The sequence below is a fragment of the Glycine soja genome, chromosome 6 (genome assembly GCF_004193775.1).
Source record: "Glycine soja cultivar W05 chromosome 6, ASM419377v2, whole genome shotgun sequence".
Taxonomy (NCBI): Eukaryota; Viridiplantae; Streptophyta; class Magnoliopsida; order Fabales; family Fabaceae; genus Glycine; species Glycine soja.
The window spans coordinates 44,102,801-44,119,274 of NC_041007.1; the positions used below are offsets into that span (position 1 = coordinate 44,102,801).

Here is a 16,474-nt window from a genome sequence, read left to right on the forward strand (position 1 = left end):
GCAAAGTGTATGACATGAGTGAAGAGGATGACGTCATTGAGGTTAACATCGACATCGAAGATGTCGGTGCAATCGAGGAGGTGCTGGTAGGGGCGTTTGAGGGAAGGATCATAATAGGGGTTAAAGTTGTCAAGGCTGAGGACATCATCGCCGCAACACTTAAAGGAGAGGAGGATTGAGAGTCAATGATGTCGTTGATGACAAGGATGGAGAGGCTGGAAGGGAAGGAGCGACATGCGGACTTGGCAATACACTTCTCCTAGTGGGAGCCGCCCCAAGAATCACTGAGGGAGCAACAACAAAGGGAGACAAAGGGCGACGATGATGACAGAATGAAGAGGAAGAGGATGAATGCGAGGAAGAAGAAGGACCAGAGGACGAAGTTATGTGTTGCATTTAAAAAATAATAAAAAAATTACATGTGTCACATTTAATCTAATGTGACACAATACATAAGTAGCTAATGTGTCACACTAATAGACACATCAATAGTTAACGACTATGCTAAGAATAGAGAATTAAACAAAAAAATTTCAAATATTAGGAAGCAAAAAAGAAAGAAAAAATTACTAGGGATCAAAAACCAAATTCAAATATATATCAAGGATCACTAACATATTTAAATCAATAAAAAAATACTTAGATTTTTCTTAGTTTAAAAAACATCGGAGAGAGAGAAGTTGATATAATAATATTTTTCAAATATAGATTTTTGGGTAGATTTGTCAACCTAAAGTTCATACGCCATACTCATATGGTCCATCAGCTTTTTTACTGAATTAAACCACGTAACAAACCGTGTCCACATCATGTCTAGACACATCACACATTCAATTTTTACTGAAAGTATATTGGAGAATAATAATTTGCTTGCCCTTCTGGAATATCCATTCATGCTTCTTGCTTCATGCTTCCTTGAATGGCAACTCATCCAAATTCTTGGAACTGTGATTTACATTTCTAAAAGCCAAATTTGACTGTAAGAGAAACTTATTATTTTCTCTCTATTTGAACTGCCTATACAACAGCTAAAAGTTACAACGTACAGGATTTAGGAAAACCAAATTCAATTTAATTTCTATCTCCTACTTTTTCTAATTGATGAACGAATCAAATGTAACTTGAGTCCCCTAACAGTAAGTTGAGCATGTCATTGGAAGTGAGAAGAGTTGTTCCACCAACAAGCAACTCTATATCAGGTCTTCCACTTTCAGCCAATGCCTCATGAGCTTCACGCACCTATGTGGCAGTGACAGAAGTAAAAACTTGTGTCAGGTTATAGTTCCATACCATTCAAGGAGCAAGTTTTTAAGTTAAACACAGAGGGTTACGTATAAAGGAAAAAGACAACCAATGTTTCATCATTTATATAACATGTGTCATGTTTATAAAACTTTCATGGTAATACCAAGTCCATATTGTTATTTACAGACAAAGGGGAATGAATAATAAGAGGGATAGAGGAAACAAAGGTATTCAAGAATTTCACCTCGAGTCCATTAATGCCCCCAATAACAAACACCAAAATGACATTTTGATCCGCAAGACTTGGTTTGGCCTGCAGCATTCGTATTGAGAGGAGGAATAGACCAAAGAGTAAAAAAAAAAAAAAAAAGAATGATTAGCATATTTGAACTGGACTACTAAGGCAATGCCCTGCATAGCCACATACCTGACCAAGGCCAAATCTTCCAAACCCACTCTTAAACAAGCGCCCCACAGTGGAAGAATGATATTCTAACCCAGGCACATCGTACTTGCCCAACACCCTTGTTAGTAACTTATAAAGCAATCCTTTTCTATCCTCATCAAAATTAGCTTCCGTAGTCAATGATCCATCCCTTAATGGTATATTCTTTCTTTTTAAACCAGATAACTTATGAAGAAATTTGAAAAATTTATCCACCCTATCTCGCAACTCCAACTTCAGTTGCACATCACCATACACTTTTTCATTTTTGTTGTCATCATCAACATCTTCATCACCCCATTTACCCCACTGATCATCAAAATCATCAATATCTAGTTTTGAAGGTTCTTCAGCTGTTTCCTCTGATTTTGACTTGCTTACATTAGTTTCAAGCTCTTCCCGTAGTCCATCTAGAAACTTGAGATTTGCTACTGATGGATTTTCAAGAAGAGCATCTACAACAGCTTCTTTTAACAAATGTTCCTCTTGCCAAGAAAATGGCCCATCAGAACCAGATGTTGGAAAATTTTCTCCAGCCAATATATATCCAATGATCATCAACAACAAAGCATCTTGCAAAGAAAGTAACCCCTTTGATATCTCCCTTTTCCCTTCATTTACATGTGATCCCAGCAGAGCACTCTTGTTGATGAGATCACCAATTTGAATGGCAAGACTTTGACTTGTTTCTCCAGAACTAACACCCAGAATTTTCTCTGCGCTGCTAAATGCATCCCATTTAGCATAATTTGATTCATCAAGGGAAAACAATGTGGCTGAAGCTAATTGGATAATTCCTTTGTTCCTTAGCAAAGAGGATTGGCTCCTGGACAAAGCTTTGATCATGGCTTGCAACTCTGGCTTTGTAACAAGACCAGGACGAGACTTCACATTCACAGTAAGATTTTCCCTGCGCAGAGATTCTTGTAGCCATTTCTTGATCAGTAGGGCCCCATCTTTTGTTTTTCTATCTAGAATAGCCTCCAATAATGGCATTCCACGGAAATTTTCAGAGGAGATAAAGGACCCGGTAAGTATCTCTACATCAGACTGACTAGGCTTGTCATGGATTTTCTGGCTTAGGTTAATCAAGCCTTCAACCTGAGAATCAGAATTACCAGAATTCCAACCACACAAAAAAGCTTCAACAGTTTCTAAAAGCCGAAAATTGTCTATTTGCCAATCTTCTTCATTCAGGATCTTTGCAAGGGGTATCTGAACATCTAAAGGAGCACGTTGCAGGTAGGAAGAACCAAGTTTGAGTTGGCTTCCTGAACCATGGGAAAATGTTCTATTTCTACGGGGCAAAGAAGAAAACATACGGTCAACAAGCGAGTCCCCATGACAGCAAGGAGTGAGAAGATCAAGTGTACGATCAATGAGTAACAGCCCTGCTGATCGTTTACGGCGGCCTACATCATAAAGACTTGACATGTCTGTCAATATTTTTCCCACAGTTTTTGATATATCACCAAGGGAGAAAATTTCCATTTTCAAGTCCATCTATATCATAAACAAAAGAATTAATGGTCAAGGAAACAAATTAAAGAAGAAAAACTAAAAAAACAAAAGGTATTGTCACTACTGGAAAAACAGATATACTCTCAATAAATGAATAAAACAACAAAGCCTTTTCCCCCTTAAGTGGGGGGTTGGCTGCATGCATCAAACAACACTATTGTGTTCAATTAAATACCATGTTTTTGCAAAGGACATTCAGAGCAAGATCTATTTTAATAGAGAACACCCTTACTATCAAAGTTTTATTCAAGTAATCTTTTTCAAAATGGAATTATGTGCACCCTAGTAAAACGGTATATTTTGCATGCAACAATTCTATCACAGATCTATTTTGATGTTCAAGATTGAACCCTGACATTCAAGCATATGAAGTACACAATACAAGAATCCTGAGAAATTAAAAAAATAATCCTGAAATAAAATCACCAGAAGTATGCACACGTTTCAGCTAAAGAATGCATGTCACTTGTTACCTTGGCAGCCAAATGGTAGAGAAAGTGTGCTGTAAGAGTAGCCCCTGGAGGCACATCATCAGCATCAGAGAGCATGCCAGTACTTAAGGGCGGCAAACCAGGACTAATGGAATCTTCATGCTCAGCTGATAAGTATGCTTCAGCCACCAACCCTTCTGCAGGTAGGACAAATACTCGTGGTGAAATGGGACATAAAATCATGGGAAAATGATGAACAGAAACAACCAATTTCAGCACTGCATCTTCAATGTAGTCTAATGGATTGTGCTCGTAAAAATCTCTTCCACTTGAACTAGCTTCAAGATTAAGAACATTCTCTCCGCTGGAAGAAAACTCTGAACGTCCTCCATCTTCAAAGTTATGTTTTGCCTGTCCAGGTTTTATCCCTGATTTCTTAACTAGTTCTTCGTAATCTTGAACCAGTAAGGATTCATATTCATGATATGCATCTGGCCCCAGAGGTGAATCAGGAAATGCTGAGTGTGCTGTCTGTATTCTAATTAGTATTAGAAAATCTATATAAAAAAAAGGATAAAAGAAAGGCAATCATGTAGGAAATAGGTATTAGAACGAAATAACTGTAAACTTGCTAGTTGCTACCAAATTCATATTTATAGATAAAATAATTTCATCCTTGTGTTGGTCATTGGTGATAAATAATAAGTTTGTCCCTTTAGCAAAAATAACTCTACTATCCAGACTGACATAATTTTAGAAGAACTGAAGAAATTATTGCTACTTAAATAAGTCACCTCATATGCTTTTGACTTATTGATTTATTCCTAGGACATTTTATAAGTCTAAATGAACTAGAGACAGCCAAAACTATTTTGCAATAGCTATTAGCTAATCATTTCTGTTTAATATTACCTTTTTTACAGCTTGGAAACCAACATTACTTTGGGCCACCACTAATACAATCAGTCTATTGCAACTTGCTAACTACCCATGTAATACTAAGATTTGCATGCTAATGAACAAACAATGAAATATGGTGCAACCATAATTCATTCTTCAAAAACTAATAGCTTATTTTACTATTGTATGAGACAGAAAGAAAAGGAGTAAATATGGTGCAAGCCAAGATAGTAATGTTATTGTTTAAAAGTTAAAACTATCACCAATGTTATGAAAAAGAAATTGATACTAAAATGGCATGCTTACCACAAAATAATAATACTAATAATAATAATTATTATTATTATAATAAAGATGATTGAGCTCCATTCCTAATTTGCATATAAAACTAACCTCGTTCTGAAAAAACACTATGCTTTCATCCAGGTCAAGTTATTACAAAAAATGTGTAGTAAAGCTTGTAAGTAGATAGCAGCTAAACTATAATTTCAGGCATCTAAAAGAATAAAAATGACTCATTCAAATCCATAGCTAAAACCATATTTTTTCAATAGATAGGTAAGCCAACATTAATGTATGAAACATGGAACACTAATACACAGAGAGAGAGAGAGAGAGAGAGAGAGAGAGAGAGAGAGAGAGAGAACCAATCACTGAAATTAGAAAAAGAGAAGAGATGTAATTACAAATAAGCACCTCTGAGATAGATGTAAATATAATGCAATGACGAACAACTTGATGTGTGCTCAGGCAACGTAAAATATACCGGTGTGCATCACTTAGTAGACTTGATGTGATAACCACAAGTTTCCTCGCAGGATTAGAATTTGAGTTCCAATCAACCACCTAGACAAGGAACCATCAATAAAAGTAGATCATGATACATGTGGCTTACCTAAAAGTAGTCATCGACTATTATAGTACAAACACATTGGAAACATGCAGAAATTTGAGCCAGCAGATGAAAAGATTACTCACACCTGGATACATACAGCATCAACTATAAGGGGGCGTTTGGTAGGGGAGAAATTCTTTCAAACCCAGGAATCATGATTACTAGGAATGTGTAAAATATGTTTGGTTAATCTTAATATGTTTCCTGAGAATTAAAGATTTCTGTAAAATACGTAGTTAAAACTTTCCTTTCACTTGGGAAAGTTGGATTCCTGCCCTCCTCTTAGGAATCATAGTTTCCTGAGAATCTTTTTTTATTAATTGCAAACTAAACGTGGGAATCATAGTTTCCCGATTTAGGATTCTTGGGAAAGTAAAAATTTTCCGTCAACCAAACGCCTCCTAAATTTACCAAGCAAAATGATGGAATCATGGAAAGGATAGAGAACAAATAGAGTAATGTTATATCCTCCTACTACCTTTTACGGTAAGTATTTATATTTCCAAGAAATTAAATATATATACTTTTCATCCAATATTTACCATAAAAGGTAGTAGGAGGATTAAGAATTATTCAATTCTTTAACATCATTATCTGCAAACATTAAAACTTACAACTTTTGTATGTTCAAACAAGATGTATGGGAATTTCGAGAGAACAAGATAATCAGAGGGGGGCCTAAAACATGACTTAGTAAAAGAAAATTTAAGTTTTCACATGCATAACATATGCAAGAAATTTAATATATTTTTTTTATAAAGGGCAGGCCAAAAGGCCGTCAAGAAATTTAATATATTGAATTGGCTATTGAGTACAAAAACAGTATAATAAAAGATAGATTAGATAGATAAAATACACACACACACACTTTTTAGGGGGACCGCAGAATAATCTTTATAGTAATTTAAATAAATATAAAAAGAAAAATAGGGGTGACCATGGCCCCACCAGGTCACCCCCTCCCTCTGCCTCTGCCTGAGTCTGAAGATAACATTAAGAAAATAAGGTCTCAGGAAAAAACGTAAAATATGATCTTCCATATTTTGGCATTAAGAGTTTACATCTCTCATAGAGATAAATAACTAAATGCATCATACAGGCTCCATTCAGCAAGCATGCATTATATTGGCTCCATTCACTTGCAGATTGAAAACACTACAGCTGCGTCCTGTGATCGTTTCTGGATTACAGTATTTTATTAGAGGAAAATATTAGAAAATAAAGTAGAGAGGGTAATCTGGGGCGGTATAAGGAACAAAGTAGCTCAAAACCTAAATATGCAAAAGAGCAATCCAATCTCCTTGAATATCATTATCCTCAAAGCAACCATAATAGTTTTATGGGTAAAAGACACCATTGAACACAGGCATTTCTCTCCATACAAATATACCATAGCCATTGAACCGCCAAAGCCATGCTTCTGCATATTAGATTACCAAGACGGGACTCAATCCACCCTTCAATCTGAGGTTTGTAACAAACCTCCCAACTGATGAAATGGGCTCTACTACTTTGCTTGGCCATGCAAGACTTCAAAGTAAGATAAAGGGAATGAAAGGGAACACTGGACAAGCATGTTTGAGTCAGAGTAATCCAATCACTCAAACGACAAATGACAATGGGATATTAACATGTTCCTTATAACAAGGAGAAGAGGCACGAATAATGTTAAAATTCAAGTTGAGAAAGCCTCAGAAGAGTTTACTGCCAACTCAGTGAGTAACAGTTATCTTATGATTAAATAAAGGAATTCAGAATTATTAATTTAAGAATAATATACAAATCAAAATTCTAAAAATCACACATGTTGATAATTATTACTAGGTTAATTATAGATATCCATCATCAGACTATACTCAAACTTGACTGAAGCTGATATATGCCCTCCCTCTATTCACTGATATATAACATACTTAGCAATTAATGGGCTATAAACTTTGGCAATAGGAAAGTATCCTTAAAGTGAAAATCCAAACTCAAATCACCAACAAATATTCATTCCATGTCATAGCATGTGATATAATCATTTTCAAAAACAGAAATATAATAATATCCTCAAAAAATTTCATAAGCAAATCACTCAATGAGATGATAATCAAACTTGGTAGCTTACTGAAAGTACAGAATGACAACTCGAGCAACAATCTAAAATGAACCCAGCACTTACCACATCAAGTGCGCACATGTTTTCCAAACTGCAAATAGCTCGTGCCCCAAGTTCAAGAAGTACTGGATATGCCCCAATAAATTGGAAACTTTCTGTAGATCCAGCATCTAAATAAACAATAGCGTCTTGAATATGCTCTGATATCTGGGGGAAAAAAAAAAAGCACAACTACTATTCATGAAAAATTTAAATGAAAAGGATCACATAGTAACAGTTGTAATAACTAGGTAATGTTTTCAGAAGAAAATTCAAATTCTTAGGTGCAGCATAAGATGCCTAACTGCAACTATATTGGCCACAAACCTAAAAAAGAATAACTTTACTTAATGTTGAGGAGAAAAAAACAAAGAGTTACTCCACCATAAGTACAAAATTAAAAAATATATATATATATATATATATATATAGATTCAGATGAAACACAACAGTAAATCATTCTAGAAGCTATCTTCTCTGGAGCTATACAAACATACCCAAGATCACCTCTTCCAATCTCAATATTAGTTCGGTGAAAACTTCTTGCCTCTTGAGATGCAAATTCTCGCTAATGGAGGGTACACTGATACAACTCCCAAACAAGATTTTAAAAATCTATTTGCAACCACAATTTCGGCTGCTATGTTGTGGTTTTTGGGGTCACCGCAACCTCAATTGTATCCACAATATCGCGGATAGCAACAAAACCACAAAACGCAATTTAAAACCTTGCTCCCAATTCATATCATAACTCTTAAGTTAAATCGCATTAAACTGAACCAGATTCACTGCTCTTCGTCTAAAAATGGTTGCTCACGTTTTATCTAGATGTCCAGGGACACCAATATACACCAATATGCATCCAATCTCTCCCATTGTTGAATTTTGCTAATAAAGTACAAAAAACATCTTATTCAAAACGATACATGCATCAAAACATGTATTAAAATATTCCTTTCTTAAACCTATATCCAATCGATTCTTAATTTTGCGAAATTAAGAGAATCAAAATTATAATCATTGCAGAGCCCAATGAAAGCAAAAAACAGACATGAAAATGAACAGAATTGAACATTCTACTTCAGAAGGCTTGTGCTACCTGTCTAATGGAATCGATGCAGGATTTGATAACATCAACCGTAGCCATTTCTTGTTCTCTTTATCCGCGCTACAGCGAATCCAGAATTCCAAGCCAGCAAACGAGCGTTGAATTGAGCTAAAAGTTCATCCGTTTCGAACGAATCGCGCACGTTTGGAGGTTTTGAGAAAACGCTGTTTTGCAATCAGAAATTGGCGATTAGAGTCTTACTGCTCCCTCACTCTTCCACTTCTTCCCTCTCTTCCCCACGGTTCATCCACTCTGTATTTTTTTTTTTCTGTTTTTCTTTTATTGTAATAAAGCTAAATTATATTTTTGATTTTTTTAATTATTGGTCCTCATCTTGGTTCTTTTATTTTTTTTTTTCTTTAGTTTTCTTATTTTTTAAATTTTACAATCGATCTTTAATTTTAGGTACATTTCATTAGCTTTATTTTGGTGTAATTCAACATTAGATTTAACATATTTACTTAAAATACTATCAAGAAAGAGTTTAATTAAATATATAAATAAAAAAATAAATAAGAGTGCACCAAAAGTGCAGATTTTCTAATACATGGGACTAAGATTGCGAGAAAAAAAGAGAGATCAAACTTGTGGATGCTGATTAAAGAATTAAATCAAACCAATATTATAATTTAACATTTTAATAATTTTGTGAAGAAGTATTTAAAGTTTATATATTAGATATTATGTTTTATTTATGAGATACTATGTTATTAAGTTGAATAAGTTTATATTCATGATCAAATTCTTTTCATACAAGAAAATAGTCTAAGCAAACTATATTTGTTCACAAGGGTTGGAGTTTGGAATTGCAGAAAGGAGACTTGATCTCAAAATAAAAATGAGAAAAGGAAAACAAAATCACATTAGAAGGATGTTCTTCTCTTATGTTGTATGTTCTTCTCAACAATAGCTATGAACTTCAGCCATCAATGCCTTTAATTTTGTCTTCCACCTCTGAATAGTGAATGCAATTTCCTGAGCAAAATGACATAGTTTTGCTCTGCTGGTTCATCTATTATTAATTCTGCAGCCATCTTCACTGTTCTATCCAGAAGATTCATCTGATTAATGAATAAATAAACTAATTAGCAACCAAAGCAATTAATTAACAACCAACAGCTTAATAAAATAAGATGTAAGATAGCTGATAGCTCTTATGCAAAACTGTTAACTCAATCATTACAAGAGTTCCTGATGTAGCAATTGTTATGCTTCCAATGAAAGATAATGGTTATTAAGATGCATGTGAAGAAAAAGGTTGGAACTCAGAAGTATTTGACTATTTCCAATGCCATGACTCTTTTAGTAATAACCATAATTACAAAATATGGGAAGTGCAAGTTGCAATTCTAAACAATCTTGGCAATGTTTCAATCAATGATGGAACACTACTAGGACTTCTAAATTGGATTTAGCTGTCATTAACAAAAAAATAGCAAGAGAAGTAATACCTGATTGATGAAAAAGGTCACTAAACATTTCTCAGAAATTAACAACGACATCAATCTTATGCCTTCCAAGCTATTCAAGAGTAACATGCTCCACCCAGTTTTCCCTACCAAAGGTATCAGCCACTGGTCTCACACCAATCATCAACAAGACTTTGGGATTCGTGATATATGTTTTAATATTAGTCACAAAATAATATTTTAATTGTAGTCTACATGCATGGTTGCACAACTTTTCAGTGTTACTCATTGCACAATCTCAATGGGATCTGTGACTGACATTTTAGGTCTAATTAAGGACAATAAGATTTTACAAGTTATTTCAGTTAATTTTTTTAAAAATTTATTAATTAAAAATTTATTTAATTATTTGATAAGTAAATTTTTTTAATAATTTTTTAACATTTTTTAAGATTATACTTGAAATAGCATTTTACACAATTAAGAACCATTTGATTCTAACATTTTGTGGCGTTACATGAAGTAGCTTGTTGGACATAGTGTGCGTTTGAAAACCAATTAGGAACCCTGTTTGGCTGTTTCACATTTCCAAAACAATTTCCCACTTTCCTAGGCTTCAAACGTGACTGGAACAAATTCAAGCCTTTACGTTCAATGTAAATGTAACGTATATACAAACATACAGATAATCTAACTATTCGCACCCTGGTCAAGGATTAAAATGGTATACGTAAAATTTACTGCACAATTATGCTTTTGGTTAATTATTATAAATCATGTTATTATCTCTTCCTCCACGGAATCACAATAAGCTTTCTCTTCTTCTTTTTATTTTCCTTCTCTGATTGAATAAATTCCACCTTTCTCATCTCCAATTCTTTTAAGAGTATAGTCCATTTTTTATTTATGGCTCACAATTAAAATTATATCCACTAGTGTTTAGTTATAAGCAATTCATTTTGTCTTGACTAGGGTAAAAAGAAACCATCTATGTCTTAATCTCGATATAGAAAATATCTTGAGAAAATAAAATTTATTTACTACGAAACCTTTTTCACAAACTGAGTGATCAATATAATCTTGTTGACGGTAATAATGAGAAGAAAAAACACATAAAAATCATGAGTGATTGCATGAGAAAGAAGGCCAAATAATATTTTAACTCCTATATATTTTAGACAACATTTTTCTAAATTGTTATTTATTATTTTGTAAGTCATTGTTTTAGAGTAACCTTATCCCTTTTTTTCTTTTTAAAAATCATCTTGATTAAATATAATTTTTAAAGTAAGTGTTATAAAAAAAATTATAAACTTACATAAATGATATCATTATTTGTAATTAAATGATAGGAAGAAAATTTTTACACTTTTTTCTTTTAAGAAGTCTCTTGGTTATTTTTCATTTGATATATTTTTGTCTCCGGTCAATTAAGATTATCATGGGAGCAATACTTCTCTCTCAAGTATTGAGAATTTAAAGTTAAAAGTAATGATTAAACTAATGATTCATATCACTTTATTTATTCAAAAAAATTTAACTAATCACCTATGAATAATAGGATTTTTTCTTTTAAGTTTGAACTAATTTTTTTATTATAAAAAAATCTTATTTAAGAGATTTAAACTCAATTATAATCAACTAACTAGTAAAAGACTAACGTACACTTTAATTAAAATCGAGTAAATTCTTATTTTATAATTGAAGAGGATAGAGAGAGAAAAGGTGCACATGTGAAATAGAGATACAATCATGTAGCTATAGAGATAATATACTCCATGAATGATGTGGATCAACCAAATTCATATCCATGACAAGTTGACAACCATTTCATAAACTAGCTAACAGAAGAAAAACATGATTTTAGCCTAACCACAACAACATTAGCTAATCATAATTTTATTTTTTGTTTTATCAATTATACCGAATATTCATTCTAAAATTAATGCGATGTAAATAGTACAGAAATATGAGCTATAAATAATACAAGAATATGCTCTTCCTTCCTCTCTAGTTATTTCATTTTATCCTTTTAGGTCATTTTTTGTATTCTTTCATATATATATATATATATAAGTTGTAATCATTGATTTGATGATTACACAGAAATCTATTCCAATCATTTCATTTTATTATGTTTGTTCTTTTATCAGCCATTACCCATATCCATCTCATATCTCCCTCTCTCAGCTCCTCATCCCACCACACACACTTCCTTCTTCTTTCTTCCAATGTACCCTCTCCACCACCCCTCCCTCCACTCCCTAATCCTCCACTGCGGCGATCTCATCCAAACCACCTAAGACGCCTTCAACAACGACAAAACTTGCTCTATTGCAGCGTTCCTCTACGCCACCACAAGGGTGTCTGTCTCCAAGGCCTCCCTCCTCCACTCGTGCTTGTGCGAGGCCTGGGACCACGAGTCCAACTGAATCAGCTACGTGACCGTCGTGTCGAACTCGTGATCCCAAGAACTTTGAGGGAGGGAGATCTACGTGGTGTGGAGAGGGACCATCCAGGACATGGAGTGGATCAATGTGTTTGAAGCTGTGCAGGAAGACGCTTCCAGGTTGATCATTGCTAAGAGCCTCAAGGAGTTGAAGGGTGGAAACAAAGACGATAAGGGCATGACCCATGAAACTCGTAATCTTGGCAAAGTTATGCATGTCCTTGATATGATGATTACACATGATAATTACTTCAATAGTTTTTGAATATAGGAAAAGAACTTTTTTAACTCCCAAAACCAATAGCTTTGAGAGAAAGAAGATCAATATTAATATGATAAATAATAAGATGCGATAAGAAGAGAGAGATATAAAAAAATTAAAAATATTGAATGAATATTTAATATTTAAGGATGCTGAAATAATAATGACACTTTTAAATAAATAAGGTAAATTACTAGTCCCAAAAAACTCTTTAATAATTTAGAAGAAAAATCATTGGTTAGTTTTTTAAGATTTTTATTGTATCCAGAGGAATTAAATGGGTAGGAATAGGTTTATACTAACTCACTTGATTAATTAACTTATATTTTTTACTCAATTAATTGAGATGAACTTTTTGATAAATATTTTTAATGATTAATTTAAATCATTGAAATTTTAACAATGATTTGGTTAATATATGTGATAAAAATAGAGAAAATTTGGCTAAGATACTAGTGTCTCATATAGTTGAACTAAATAAAAAGGAGGGGGGCATAATTTCTAGAATTTAATTAAAATTCTTTCTCAATGTAAATATTTGTACTCTGCCATTATTATTCATAATTGAGAGTTGCAATAGTATGTAGAAGAATTGAAGAATTTCGATAAAAATCTCTTTTAGAGACATTAAAAGAGAGAGAGAAATTCTCAACAACAATTTCATATATAACTATTAATTAATTTTGGGAGATACTATAGAATTTTCCTTCTGAAAGATAAAATTAGTAATTTTTTATAATTATTTTAAAAGTAGTGATGATTTCCAATTACATCAAAGTATAAATAACTATATAATTTCTCACCCTAAAAAAACAATATAATTTCTCTCATGAATGATAAATCATTATTTTCTTTTCACATTTAACTAACCACAGTTAAACAGGAAGTAGCAACAGTAGCGACAATTAAAACGACGACGACTCTTACAACGCTACATCTCCGAGAACCCCAACATAGTCATCGTAGGTCGGGTCCCCCAAGGTTGGAAACAAGGCCTTCAATGAGAGATTCAACAAGTTCCAAAACCTAAAAGTATTGTATGTGAAGAACATGATTGATTTGATCCCTCACTACCCCGAGAAGTTGTTAGGGTAGGAGTAAATGGGTATGGAGGTGGTGATATACACAAGGAAGTCGCCAAGCTTGAAGGACTCAAAGAACCCTAGTGATTGGGATAACTTGCAGGTGATGTTACACATGGTGGTAGGATGGAATGGGAAGAAGAGGTAGTTTGAAATGAGGGTGAAGAGGAGTGTGAGTTTCTGAAGGATGAGTATGGCATGCCAAGGTCGTGGTGGGTGGAGAAGAATAAAGGGATGGCGAAGAGGGGGGATGGGGAGTGGTTTGGATCCGCTAGATGAGGAGGATGTGCCTATGCCTCAAGAGATTGAAGAGATCTCATTAACTTTAAGGTTTTGTTGTATTTGTTTTATGGGAGGGGAAGAGAAATAATGTTGGTTTTATGTGGGTCTTACATCTTTTACCTTATGTTTTAATTCAAATATTGTTTAGCATTTTTTTATTGTTTTTTATTTTCATTCTCTAAAAAAACATAACATATGAATATTTTGTACCAAAAAAGTAAGATTTAGTAGGATAAGGTAATAACTCAAGATTCAAATCTAAATTTGGTGAAAGAATTTTAAAGTACCTTTTTAACATTGTTCTTTGTGTTATTTTGTTATTCCTTATAACTTTTGGGTTTATCATGATTATTTGTGATCTATATTTCATTAGTTGGATCATACTTAGTATGATTCATAACTAGTTTTTGTAACCGTGCAATGTAAAGGCTTTTTTTTACAATTATTATTTAAGAATTATTTGTAATATAAATTTTATAGATCAAAGAAATAACTTTTAAAATAATTTTATGTTATATTGTATCAATATATCCAACATACATAAAGAAACTAATAAAAAAATAGATGTGCAACCAACAAAAAAAATTAAAATTTGTCTCATTTTAATAGTACCAAAGAATACATTTATTATTATGAGAAGCAACCATTATTGTAATACAACATAGCAATTGAAGCCAAAGTCAATGATTGAAACAAAACTATAATACTAGTAGAATACGGAGAAAAAGCTAAACAAAACCAAAATTTATTAAGGCATGAAGCAACACTAATAACATCATGCTATATGTTTAAGCATTTGTACAAATATCCCTCTATTTCAAATAAATAAGAACACAGAATAATATGTGGTTCCACCATTACATTATTTCTTATTGAGCGTAAACTTTTTTCTAATCAGGAAAACTTACTAATTGACTACCATTGCTTCAACCATCAAAAACTTGTTTCTTCTTGCAACTTGTGAAGCACACTGCAATCTTTTTGTTGGATGACTTGGTGTTAGTAGAGTACAAAATGAGGTTCTACAAATAGCTATATGAAACCTTGAATGATCCATATAACGAAACATGATAGACTGGTCGCCAATGAGACTATACAACATTCTTAGTTCAAACCAACTTTGAGTCATAAAAGGTTGTTCTCCAATCAGATTTACACACACTTTATGTCTATTTTCTTTAACATCATACATGATATTACTTGAAGATTTTGTTTTTTATAAATAAAAGAAAAAAATACTTGTTGATTCTTATGTATGGTGAAAAAATTTCCTCTGATTCTCTTACATAAAACCATTTGTCCTTTATTATTCATATTTGTTTGTTAAACAACAGATTCCATTAATAATATTTCTAACAAAAATTCAAGTTAGATGATTTGTAAGAAACAATAGATAATCACTCATTTATAAGAAACAACAACAACCTTTCAGCACCAATAGGTCATAACTCATTACTATTAAAATTTCAATTTAATTATCTTGGAAATTACAATTTTTGAAGTGTGTAACATGTTTTTGAAGCATGTAGCACTATTCATTCCATTAAAGACTAATTTTTTAAAAAGTTCATACATCACATAATCAACCATAGAGGAATCAAAGTTATAAAGGCAATGCCACAACATTGGAGTAGAAATTAATGCATGTTGCAAAAAAAACATAATATATGAGATCTCATTAACTTTAAGGTGGGTGGAGAAGAATAAAGGGATGGCGAAGAAGGAGGATGGGAAGTGGGTTTTGGATCTGCTAGATGAGGAGGATGTGCCTATGCCTCAAGAGATTGAAGAAATCTCATTAACTTTAAGGTTGTGTTTGTTTTATGGGAGGGGAAGAAAAATAATGTTGGTTTAATGTGGGTCTTACATCTTTTATCTTATGTTTTAATTCAAATATTCTTTGGCATTTTTTATTGTTTTTATTATCATTCTCTAAAAAAACATAATATATGAATATTTTTAGTAGGACAAGGTAATAAATCAAGATTTGAATCTAAATTTGGTGAAAGAATATATATATATATATATATATATATATATATATAGGCTTTCTTTTAATGTACCTTTTTAACATTGTTCTTTGTGTTGTTTTGTTATTCCTTATAACTTTTGGGTTTATCATGATTAGTTGTGATGTATATTTCATTAGCTGGATCATACTTTGTATGATTCATAACTAGTTTTTGTAATCGTGCAATGTAAAAGTTTTTTTTTTACAATTATTATTTAAGAATTATTTATAATATAGATTTTATAGATTAAAGAAATAATTTTTAAAATAATGTTATGTTACATTGTATCA

The 16,474-nt window shown here is 32.6% G+C and overlaps 1 protein-coding gene across 1 annotated transcript; it reads right to left on the bottom strand.

Moving 5' to 3' along the window:
• Positions 1-740: 740 nt before the first annotated feature.
• Positions 741-8,952, bottom strand: LOC114417093 (sec1 family domain-containing protein MIP3-like). The gene is made up of 7 exons (XM_028382194.1): positions 8,680-8,952; positions 7,605-7,748; positions 5,239-5,388; positions 3,685-4,173; positions 1,673-3,193; positions 1,490-1,558; positions 741-1,239 (listed from the first exon to the last, which is right to left on the bottom strand). The coding sequence occupies exons 1-7, from the start codon at positions 8,725-8,727 to the stop codon at positions 1,111-1,113; spliced, it is 2,550 nt and encodes an 849-aa protein (XP_028237995.1). The 5' UTR covers positions 8,728-8,952; the 3' UTR covers positions 741-1,110.
• Positions 8,953-16,474: the final 7,522 nt, after the last annotated feature.